At 42.6% G+C, this 12846-nt stretch overlaps 1 protein-coding gene across 7 annotated transcripts in view; it reads left to right on the plus strand.

Annotated features, from left to right (window-relative positions):
• The window catches only part of LOC106603506 (spectrin repeat containing, nuclear envelope 1b), a 151808-nt gene that overhangs the window by 115266 nt on the left and 23696 nt on the right, over positions 1–12846 (plus strand). For 6 of the 7 annotated variants that reach the window (XM_082974731.1, XM_082974743.1, XM_082974740.1 and 3 more), the window contains 6 exons: positions 1479–1713; positions 1845–2039; positions 2263–2388; positions 11090–11245; positions 12002–12160; positions 12364–12530. In XM_082974731.1, the coding sequence (XP_082830857.1) occupies positions 1479–1713; positions 1845–2039; positions 2263–2388; positions 11090–11245; positions 12002–12160; positions 12364–12530 (1038 nt within the window). Of the gene's footprint in view, positions 1–1478; positions 1714–1844; positions 2040–2262; positions 2389–11089; positions 11246–11723; positions 11841–12001; positions 12161–12363; positions 12531–12846 lie in introns of those variants that run through there. The other variant, XM_045718153.2, reaches the window with a different exon arrangement.

Here is a 12846-nt window from a genome sequence, read left to right on the forward strand (position 1 = left end):
ATTTTCTGGAATTTTCCAAGCTGTTTAAAGGCACAATCAACTTAGTGTATGTAAACTTCTGACCCACTGGAATTGTGATACAGTGAATTATAAGTGAAATAATCCGTCTGTAAATAATTGTTGGAAAAGTGACTTGTGTCATGCACAAAGTAGATGTCCTAACCGTCTTGCCAAAACTATAGTTTGTTAACAAGACATTTGTGGAGTGGTTGAAAAACAAGTTTTAATGACTCAGTGTATGTAAACTTCCGACTTCAACTGTATCATGATACCCATGTGATGCACTTTAAATAAACTTGACTTAACTTGATGTACACTTGTCTCTTATCATTCACAAAGCTATACAGTGGGGGGAAAAAGTATTTGATCCCCTGCTGATTTTGTACGTTTGCCCACTTACAAAGAAATGATCAGTCAGATTTACTATAAGAAAAATGTTATTACCTTTCCTGTTCTTCGTCAGAATGCACTCCCAGGGCTTCTACTTCAATAACAAATGTTGGTTTGGTCCCAAATAATCCATCGTTATATCCAAATAGCGGCGTTTTGTTCGTGCGTTCTAGACACTATCCGAAATGGTAAATCAGGGTCGAGCGCATTTCGTGACAAAAAAAATCTAAATATTCCATTACCGTACTTCGAAGCATGTCAACCGCTGTTTAAAATCAATTTTTATGCAATTTATCTCGTAAAAAAGCGATAATATTCCGACCGGGAATCTGCTTTTCGGTAAATAGAGGGAAAAACAGAAAGACGGGGGCGGCCAGTGCACGCGCCTAAGCCCTTTGTCCTCTGATAGACCACTTAGCAAAAGCGCTCATGTGTTTCAGCCAGGGCTTTGAATTACGTCATTCAGCTTTTTCCCGGGCTCTGAGCGCCCATGGAAGCCGTAGGAAGTGTCACGTAAGAGCAGAGATCCTTTGTAATGGATAGAGATGACAAAGAAGGCCAAGAAATGGTCAGACAGGGTACTTCCTGTACAGAATCTTCTCAGGTTTTGGCCTGCCAAATGAGTTCTGTTATACTCACAGACACCATTCAAACAGTTTTAGAAACTTTGGAGTGTTTTGTATCCAAAGCTAATAATTATATGCATATTCTAGTTTCTGGGCAGGAGTAATAATCAGATTAAATCGGGTACGTTTTTTATCCAGCCGTGAAAATACTGCCCCCTAGCCATAACAGGTTAAAATGCAAATCAATTTATAACATTTTTGACATGTGTTTTTCTTTATATTTTTGTTGTTATTCTGTCTCTCACTGTTCAAATAAACCTACCATTAAAATTATAGACTGATCCTTTCTTTATCAGTGGGGAAACGTACAAAATCAGCAGGGGATCAAATACTTTTTTCCCCCACTGTAGATGAGTGCCTTGGTGGAAACATGGTCATTTTTGTCAGATTTGTATGACTCCTCTACGGTATATCCATCTAATCTTTCCTTACCTTACTGTAAATGTCCTCTGTCTCATGCAGGGATGAATTCAACCTGAAGTTGGCACTGCTGAGTAACCAGTGGCAGGGTGTGGTGCGTCGCACCCAACAGAGGCGGGGTATCATCGACAGCCTAGTCCGCCAGTGGCAGCGCTACAGGGAGATGGCAGAGAAGCTGAGGAAATGGCTGGTGGAGGTTTCTCACCCTTCCGAGGCCCTACAGGTTGGGGCGCCTGTACCCCTGCAGCAGGCCAGATCCATGCTGGACGCAGTTCAGGTACTGTTGGCTCAACTCACTCTGATGACCTCATGACCCTAGCTACCTACTTCTTGGTAATATTAAAACGTGTGACTATTTATACCACAACTCACTCTCACCAATATGACTGTGTCTCTGTGTTCCTCCAGCTGAAAGAGAAGGTCCTACAGCGGCAGCAGGGCAGCTACATCCTGACTGTGGAGGCTGGGAAGCAGCTTCTCCTGTCTGCAGACAGCAGGGTGGAGGTGTCTCTGCAGGGAGAGCTCACAGGCATCCAGGACCGCTGGAGACATGCCAACATCTGCCTGGAAGAACAGAGGAGAGAGCTGGCCAACCTGATAAAGGTACACTGCACCAAACTGTAACATTAAACACACAGTACCTTTAACTTTACCTTCTTGTAGGTTTACCTTTTAACTGCAAGTAGATTATTCACTTCAACTGCAATTATAGGCATTCTTATTGTCCTGAATGATTGATTGATTGAGGACATATTTTAACCTACGACGTTAACAGAAGATGTTTAAGTACCGACACACTGTGTGTGGATATGTTTGTTGTCCACAGGACTGGGAGAGATGTGAGAGAGGCATAGAGGGTTCTCTGGAGAAGCTGAGAGCGTTTAAACGGCAGCTCTCTCAGCCCCTCCCTGATCACCACGAGGACCTGCAGGCTGAACAGATGCGCTGCAAGGTAAGCCTGAGTCCGGTGCTCTTGGAGAGGTGTACAAAAACCACATATCACCAGTGTGCTTTGATTTTATAGGTTTCAGAATATTGTGTGATAATTAGAGAAGTACAGTATCTTTAAAAGTAAGGGGTATGTGAACCAGCACAGTACAATAACAGACAGCTTTTTCAATCCCGTATGGGTGATATGATTTCACAGATGTTTCCTTCACACATATTTTGAATGTTCGTCTTGGGTATTGGACCTTGAGACATGGTCCTCACATTTCTCTGGACAGTTATGTTCAGAAACTCGCATTGAATAGTGGGTTTTATTCTTGGCAATAATGACTTTAGAGGCTTTAGAACACCTTGTTTTGGAGGTATGTTTAACTGATTTAATCAAATAACATTTTATTAGTCACATGCGCCGAATACAACAGGTAGACCTTACAGTGAAATGCTTACTTACGAGCCCCTAACCAACAATGCAGTTTAAAAAAATACGGAAAGAATAAGAGATAAAAGTAACAAGTAATTAAAGAACAGCAGTAAAATAACAATAGTGAGACTATATACAGGGGGGTACCGATACAGAGTCAATATGCGGGGGCACCGGTTAGTTGGGGGGGGGGCAATGCAAATAGTCTGGGTAGCCATTTGGCTAGATGTTCAGGAGTCTTATGGCTTGGGGGTAGAAGCTGTTTAGAAGCCTCTTGGATTTAGACTTGGCGCTCCGGTACCGCTTGCCGTGGGGTAGCAGAGAGAACATAGCCAAATTTACTTGGCACCTTTATGGGTCTGATCTAATTACAACATTTCTCCAACATTCCCCGCACCAATGCCGAGAGCTGGTCTGTAGTACTGACTCATTAAGGATGTGATGAACATAATAGCCAAGGTCATTACATGGCATTGCGGTTCATGATCCAAGTAATCAGGAAATGGATTGTATTACTGGGTTTTTCCACCAATTCGGTGTCTTTTGAGAAGTATAACTTCGTCCTAATTTTTAAAAATATTTTTACATTCTTTCATAAAGAGCATATGTTCAACTTCATAAAAAAATGACTTTAGTAAGTGCCAAATAAAGTAACAAGGTTGACGATTGGCAAACATAAATCCTCTTTTGACAGGAGGAATGGAAGCTTTTTGTCGTGCAACAGGGAATGGCAATTGAATGCAATCTTCACAAAAAAAAACATTTTTATTGTTAAAACATTTCTAGCCTGTCTATCTATGGGTAACAGGCAGTGGCAATTTTAGCATGTCAATCTTGGTGGGGCAAACCCCCAAAAAGCCACAACACTAAATAATATATTAATTGCACTATAACGGTGACAAACGGTGCCCACAAAATGTTAGGGCCTACATAAAGTTGTCCCGACAGCAGAGTCCCAACAGCAGTCCCAACACCTTACCACTGCTACACCTGGCTATCAGCGGAGCCTTGTCTGGCAGCGAAACAGTTCATTCAGCATCATTTACTGCCTTTAATAAAACATAGCTGATATGGCTGACTTGCTTAAACAATGTGGTTTCTACTGATAATTGAGATGTACAAACTTTGGCATAAAGTGGATAAGAGGAAATCCGTTATTTCTATCAAGACATTAATGAGCAAGCTAGGACGGACATAGTCAATATAACTATTTGTTCAGCACTTTTGAAAGGTACAGAGACAGAATTCAGAACATGGGCAGTTCTTACAGTGTTCTCCCAGTACACCACGTCAGAACCGTAGGATAAATAAAGGGGGCATATAAGCAGACAATAAACTCTTACAATATGCGATGATTACATTTCTCTAAAACAGGTTATAGGCTACATTTGTACCACCAAGTCAGAACAATAGGTGAAATTAAGAGGGGAAAATAGACCAAATTATTAGGGTGAGGCACATGGGCTACTAACAGCTTACTACACAACATACACTTAGTATTACCTTCTTAGCTACAGTATAAAATCTCCCTGGCATATAACATAATTTATGCAGCAGCATACAATACATTTTTGGACTCACCTTGGTGTGCTGTGCTCACTTCAAATCAAATCAAATCAAAAGTATTTATATAGCCCTTCGTACATCAGCTGATATCTCAAAGTGCTGTACAGAAACCCAGCCTAAAACCCCAAACAGCAAGCAATGCATGTGAAAGAAGCACGGTGGCTAGGAAAAACTCCCTAGGAAAAACTCCCTAGAAAGACCAAAAACCTAGGAAGAAACCTAGAGAGGAACCAGGCTATGAGGGGTGGCCAGTCCTCTTCTGGCTGTGCAGGGTGGATATTAAAACAGAACATGGTCAAGATGTTAAAATGTTCATAAATGACCAGAATGGTCAAATAATAATAATCATAGTAGTTGTCGAGGGTGCAACAAGCACGTCCGGTGAACAGGTCAGGGTTCCATAGGCAGAACAGTTGAAACTGGAGCAGCAGCACGGCCAGGTGGACTGGGGACAGCAAGGAGTCATCATACCAGGTAGTCCTGAGGCATGGTCCTAGGGCTCAGGTCCTCCGAGAGAAAGACAGAAAGAGAGAAAGAAAGAATTAGAGAGAGCATATTTAAATTCACACAGGACACCGGATAAGACAAGAGAAATACTCCAGATGTAACAGACTGACCCTAGCCCCCCGACACATAAACTACTGCAGCATAAATACTGGAGGCTGAGACAGGAGGGATCAGAAGACACTGTGGCCCCATCCGATGATACCCCCGGACAGGGCCAAACAGGCAGGACTTTAACAGGAAGGTGGCGTGGTGGTCCTTCTTGGCCAAATTTTATCATCAAAGTCTGGCATTCTCTGTGTTTATGGTGCTTTCAAGACAACTGGAAACTCGGAAAAAAACTAAGTCGAATTATGATGATGTCAGTGATCTTCAGGTCGTAGCTCTAGAAAGAGGTTCCTGACTTACAATTCCGAGTTGGATGACCGTTCAAAAACATATTTTCCCAGTCAGAGCTCATATTTTCCCAGTTATCTTGTTGAAGATAGCCCATGAAGTCAGATCAGTTCTGAGTTAAGTTGTTTTGAGCACGGCAGAAATCATGCTGGTTTGACAGCATGGCCAATGTTGAATGTTTATCATTTTAAGTTAGGAAAAGAGAACCTTAAACCGAGAATTGGACCACACACCCACTCTACTGAATAGCAGGCTAGTGATTACTTTGCAATGCTTGCAGTTAGCCACTGATCAAATCAAAGTTTATTTGTCATGTGTGCCGAATACAGTGAAATGCTTACTTACAGGCTCTAACCAATAGTGCAAAAAAGGTATTAGGTGAACAATAGGTAAGTAAAGAAATAAAAACAACAGTAAAAAAACAGTGAAAAACAGTAGCGAGGCTATATACAGTAGCGAGGCTATAAAAGTAGCGAGGCTACATACAGACACCGGTTAGTCAGGCTTATTGAGGTAGTATGTACATGTTGATATGGTTAAAGTGACTATGCATATATGATGAACAGAAATATGCAGTAGTGTAAAAGAGGGGTTGGCGGGTGGTGGGTGGCGGGACACTATGCAGATAGCCTGGTTAGCCAATGTGCAGGAGCAATGGTTGGTCGGCCCAATTGAGGTAGTATGTACATGAATGTATAGTTAAAGTGACTATGCATATATGATAAACAGAGAGTAGCAGCAGCGTAAAAGAGGGGTTGGGGGGGCACACAATGCAAATAGTCCGGGTAGCCATTTGATTACCTGTTCAGGAGTTTTATGGCTTGGGGGTAAAAACTGTTGAGAAGCCTTATTGTCCTAGACTTGGCACTCCGGTACTGCTTGCCATGCGGTAGTAGAGAGAACAGTCTATGACTGGGGTGGCTGGGGTCTTTGACAATTTCTAGGGCCTTCCTCTGACACCGCCTGGTGTAGAGGTCCTGGATGGCAGGCAGCTTAGCCCCAGTGATGTACAGGGCCATACTCACTACTCTCTGTTGTGCCTTGCGGTCGGAGGCCGAGGAATTGCCGTACCAGGCAGTGATGCAACCAGTCAGGATGCTCACGATGTTGCAGCTGTAGAACCTTTTGAGGATCTGGGGACCCATGTCAAATCTTTTTAGTTTCCTGAGGGGGAATAGGCTTTGTCGTGCCCTCTTCACAACTGTCTTGGTGTGTTTGGACCATTCTAGTTTGTTGGTGATGTGGACATCAAGAAATTGAAGCTCTCAACCTGCTCCACTACAGCCCCATCAATGAGAATGGAGCGTGCTCAGTCCTCCTTTTCCTGTAGTCCACAATCATCTCCTTAGTCTTGGTTACGTTGAGGGATAGGTTGTTATTCTGGCACCACCCGGCCAGGTCTCTGACCTTCTCCCTGTAGGCTGCCTCGTCGTTGTCAGTGATCAGTCCTACCACTGTTGTGTCATCTGCATACTTAATGATGGTGTTGGAGTCGTGCCTGGCCATGCCATCGTGGGTGAACAGGGAGTACCCGAGGGGACTGAGCACGCACCCCTGGGGGGCTCCAGTTTTGAGGATCAGCATGGCAGATGTGTTGCTACCTACCCTCACCATCTGTGGGCGCCCCATCAGGAAGTCCAGGATCCAGTTGCAGAGGGTCCCAGGATCCTTAGCTTAGTGATGAGCTTTGAGAGTACTATGGTGTTCAACGCTGAGCTGTAGTTAATGAATAGCATTCTCACATAAGTGTTCCTTTTGTCCAGGTGGGAAAGGGCAGTGTGGAGTGCAATAGAGATTGCATCATCTGTGGATCTGTTTGGGCGGTATGCAAATTGGAGTGGGTCTAGGGTTTCTGGGATAATAGTGTTGATGTGAGCCATGACCAACCTTTCAAAGCACTTCATGGCTACGGACGTGAGTGCTACGGGTCTGTAGTCATTTAGACAGGTTGCCTTTGTGTTCTTGGGCACAGGGACTATGGTGGTCTGCTTGAAGCATGTTGGTATTACAGACTCAATCAGGGACATGTTGAAAATGTCAGTGAAGACACCTGCCAGTTGGTCAGCACATGCCCGGAGCACATGTCCTGGTAATACGTCTGGCCCCGCAGCCTTGTGTATGTTGACCTGTTTAAAGGTCTTACTCACGTCGGCTATGGAGAGCGCGATCACACAGTCGTACGGAACAGCTGATGCTCTCATGCACGCCTCAGTGTTGCTTGCCTTGAAGCGAGCATAGAAGTGATTAAGCTCGTCTGGTAGGCTCGTGTCAGGATCCCTTCCAAACCACTCATTGATTGTCTACTTGATTCATGATGATGACTGCTAGCTAATATTTTGAAAGTATGATGTTGACATGATCAGTCCAATCAAAGCAACTGTCGATATAACGTGATTCGACGTCATTTTATCTGTGGCAATGACCTTGAGCCTTTTTGGATGGGCACTTCTAATGTAACTATGGCAGCACCCAAGGGGCTTGAATTTTCGAGCTCACTTTCATGAGTGACAGGACACGGAGGCAATCACGGCGCAACTAGAGAACATTACGAACCTGGCTGCCCCAACACCACAGCTAGGCTGAAACACCTGCATCTGGAGCTGCCTTACTCAAGAAAACAATAAAGAGACCAAGTTTGCATGGAGGCTTTATTAACTCAATGATTTTGTCTTTTTTTATTTATTTTTTTTACTTTGTTTGCGAACTGATATGTGACACTTATTAATGCCAAAATAACATGCAAAACAGGTAACCCACAAAAAATGTGGGCCTCATACCCTGAATGACGGGTCGCCACTGGTAACAGGGTTGACGTGTAATGCTCAAACTGGCTCAGTTTTCCACCACAAAACACCCCAAATTTGCCAAAAAGAGTAGAACCAGCTCACCTGCTTTTACAATATGATTGGACTATAAGATGTTCATTGCTTCTTTTAGATAAATATTTATAAAGGAATAGTTTCACCATATTAAAATGAGAGTTCAGTTTACGTAACAGGGTTGATCTTAAAATGAGGGACTGACGTAAATGAATCACTTATCACACAAACTAAATAATAATCTTAATAAATTACTTTGTCAAAGCAACAAAATAACTAGGGCTTTACAATGATGGAGACATTTTGGGATTAAGTTAGTTAAAATCTTCCTAAATGTCACAGAGGGTGCATGGAGGGACATGTTAAGCTGCAGATGGCCCAGGACAGAGCAGCACGGTTTGCTCATAATTGTAATCAGAGGGCTGATATAAATACTATGCATGCCAGTCTCTCTTGGCTAAGAGTTGAGGAGAGACTGACTGCGTCACTTCTATTTATAAGAAACATTAATGTGTTGAAAATCCCAAATTGTTTGCATAGTCAACCTACACACAGCTCTGACACACACACTTATCCCACCGTACATGCCACCAGGGGTCTTTTCATAGTCCCCAAATCCAGAACAAATTCAAGAAAACATACAGTGCCTTGCAAAAGTACTCATCCCTTTGGCGTTTTTCCTATTTTGTTGCATTACAATCTGTAATTTAAATAGATTTTTATTTGGATTTCATGTAATGGACATACACAAAATAGTCAAAATTGCTGAAGTGAAATGAATAGAATAACTAGTTTAAAAAGTATATAAAAAATTAAAACCTTCAAAGTGGTACGTGCATATGTATTCACCCCCTTTGCTATGAATTACCTTCAGAAGTCACATTATTAGTTAAATTATGTCTACCTGTGTGCAATCTAAGTGTCACACGATCTGTCACATGATCTCAGTATATATACACCTGTTCTGAAAGGCCCCAGAGTCTGCAACACCACTAAGCAAGTGGCACCACCAAGCAAGCGGCACCATGACGACCAAGGAGTTCTCTAAACATGTCAGGGACAAAGTTGTGGAGAAGTACAGATCAGGGTTGGGTTATAAAAAAAAATATCTGAAACTTTGAACATCCCACAGGGCACCATTAAATCAATTATAAAAAAATGTAAAGAATATGGCATCATAACAAACCTGCCAAGAGAGGGCCGCCCACCAAGACTCACGGACCAGGCAAGGAGGGCATTAATCAGAGAGGCAACAAAGAGACCAAAGATAACCCTGATGGAGCTGCAAAGCTCCACAGCGTAGACTGGAGTATCTGTCCATAGGACCACTTTAAGCCGTACACACCACAGAGCTTTACGGAAGAGTGGCCAGAAAAAAAGCCATTGTTTAAAGAAAAAAATAAGCAAACACATTTGGTGTTCGCCAAAAGGCATGTGGGAGACTCCCCAAACATATGGAAGAAGGTTCTCTGGTCAGATGAGACAAAAATTTAGCTTTTTGGCCATCAAGGAAAACGCTATGTCTAGAGCAAACCCACCACCTCTCATCACCCCGAGAACATCATCCCCACCACCAGGCAGCATCATGCTGTGGGGATGTTTTTCATTGGCAGGGACTGGAAAACTGGTCAGAATTTAAGGAATGATGGATGGCGCTAAATACAGGGAAATTCTTGAGGGAAAACTGTTTCAGTCTTCCAGAGATTTGAGTCAGGGACGGAGGTTCACCTTCCAGTAAGACAATGACCTTAATACTGCTAAAGCAACACTCTAGTGGTTTAAGGGGAAACGTTTAAATATCTTGGAATAGCTTAGTCAAAGCCCAGACCTCAATCCAATGGAGAATCTGTTGTATAACTTAAAGATTGCTGTATACCAGCGGAACCTTTCCAACTTGAAGGAGCTGGAGATGTTTTGCCTTGAAGAAAATCCCAGTGGCTAGATGTGCCAAGCTTATAGAGACATACCCCAAGAGATTTGCAGCTGTAATTGCTGCGAAAAGTGGATCTACAAAATATTGACTTTGAGGGGGTGAATAGTTATGCACGCTCAAGTTTTCTGTTTTTTTTTGGTCTTATTTCTTGTTTGTTTCACAAGAAAAAATATTTTGCATCTTCAAAGTGGTAGGCATGTTGTGTAAATCAAGTGATACAAACCCCCCAAAAATCTATTTTAATTCCAGGTTTTAAGGCAACAAAATAGGAAAAATGCCAAGGGGGTGAATACTTTCACAAGCCACTTTACAGTATTATAAAGAGCCCTTATTCCATGGAACTTCCTTCCATCGCATATTGCTCAAATAAACAGCAAACCTGGTTTCAAAAAACAGATAAAGCAACACCTCGTGGCACAACACCTATCCCCTATTTGACCTAGATAGTTTGTGTGTATGCATTGATATGTAGGCTGTGTGTGGCTATTTTAAAAATGTATGTAGGTCTGTCCTTGAGCTGTTCTTGTCTAATGATGTTCTGTATTATGTCATTCTGTATTATGTTTCATGTTTTGTGTGGACCCCAGGAAGAGTAGCTGCTGCTTTTGCAACAGCTAATGGGGATCCAAATAAAATACCAAATACCAAATGTCAAAATGCTGAATTAGCAAGTCTTTATTCATATAAAAAATCTGATTTATTTTAAGTCACCATGTGGTCTATATTAAAGGGCACTTAATTTATTACAACAGGCTTTTAAAATGCAATATTGGTGCAAAATGTCTACTTAAAATATCAAAGGCACTCTTTTCGTGGAACAACCGTACAATTATTATACTATGTTTAATACTGAATACAGGCAGGCTCACATAATGTCCAACGAAATGATCTGTAGATGGGCTTAGGCCTATCATGAACTGTGTCCTAAATGGTACACAAATGGAGTGCACCGTGTATGGCATACGGTGCCATTTCAAATTGACCCGTGATGTCTTTAAAAATATTCAGCTTAGCATAGTATTGGGTGATTAAAAGCAGATGATAACGTTCTCTCTCCTATGACCAGGACTTGGAGAACACGTTTGACGGCTGGACAGAAGACCTAGCCCACCTGACGGTGCTGAGGGAGTCCCTGTCTAGCTACATAAGTGCTGAGGACCTGTCTGTTCTACAGGAACGTATAGAGCTGCTGCACCGCCAGTGGGAGGAGATCTGTCACCAGGTACTGTATGGCTGTTGAATATGTTGCTGTGAGGAGAAGCAGTCTTTTCCCATGGCCTCTGTGTTTCTGACGCAATAGGTGTCATCAGTCTAGCAAGAGAGACTAGAGCTGTCATTTTAAGTTGTAATGACATGTGGTGCCAAATGGTGGTGCTGAAGCTCCACAATAGGCCATGGCTGCAGTATGTACACATAGTTATGGGAACAGGGTTGAATCTTGCAGGCTTGCACTGATTGCTGACTCGTGCAGAATGATCTGCAGCAGACTATGGTCTATATGATTGAATTGTGGTTCTGCAGTCTTCTTTATTGCCTTTGTGAAACATATCTCTGGTGATTTCATAAAGCTGGAAGCGTAGTATTTAGTATAACTAGACTTGAGCTAGAGAGAACTTTCATGCAAAACAGTACAGGATGTTTCCCCTTCAAACTACATCCGGTGTTGTATGTGAATATAGACCACATACCAGACAGTGACAGGAAGTCACACAGTGCTCGCTTTAGATGCATTACATTAGGCAACACCTCTACATCACTGCTACCTCTTCATTAATGTTTTGCTAAATCTATACATATTGCCTACTACTGCTAGTTGTGTATGTTTCTTTTTTTTAATGAAAATGTTCCTTTCTCTGTGCAACTAGCTATTATCCTTACCATGGTGAATTAATTTCAAATGAGTATATGTATTTACAACACCTGTGTATCTGTGTCTTGCTGTGTCTCTCTCTCTCTCTCTCTCTCTCTCTCTCCATAGCTATCCCTTCGGCAGAAGCAGGTGAGTGAGAAGCTGAATGAGTGGGCCGTGTTTAACGAGAAGAACAAGGAGCTGTGTGACTGGCTTACCGACATGGAGAGCAAGGTGTCCCAGAATGGAGACATCAGCATCGAGGAGATGATCGAGAAGCTACGCAAGGTAAACACCAAGCGGTACCAGACCTTGTCTTTTCATTCGTGTTTGATTAATTAGACAAATATCCCATTGAATTGCTCTTCTCTACTCTGAGTTGCTTCTATGCTTGTAGAAGTTGATTCCTCTTTGAATAATGTTTCAGTCCAAACTGTTACACTATTCTCCCTTTTACATGGGCTGATTACAGTTTTTACTCACTCTCCCAGGACTACCAGGAGGAGATAGCGTTGGCTAAGGAGAACAAGCTGCAGCTGCACAAGATGGGTGAGCGCCTGGCCAGGGCCAGCCACGAGACCAAGGCCTCTGAGATAGAACACAAACTCAGCAAGGTGGGCGAGCGCTGGCAACACCTGCTGGACCTCCTCGGAGCCAGGTAAGGAGTCCATTTGGAAAATATTCAGACCACTTGCATTTTTCCACATTTTGTTGCGTTACAGCCTTATTCTAAAATGGATTAATGACAAAGCAAAAACAGGTTATTAGAAATGTTAGCAAATGTATTAAAAATAAAAAACTGCTATCATATTTACATAAGTATTCAGACCCTTTACTCAGTACATTGTTGAAGCACCTTTGGCAGTGATTACAGCCTCGAGTTTTCTTGGGTATGACGCTATAAGCTTGGCGCACCTGTATTTGGGGAGTTTCTCCCATTCTTCTCCGCAGATCCTCTCAAGCTCTGGCAGGTT

The sequence above is a fragment of the Salmo salar genome, chromosome 01 (assembly GCF_965601325.2).
Source record: "Salmo salar chromosome 01, fSalSal1, whole genome shotgun sequence".
Taxonomy (NCBI): domain Eukaryota; kingdom Metazoa; phylum Chordata; class Actinopteri; order Salmoniformes; family Salmonidae; genus Salmo; species Salmo salar.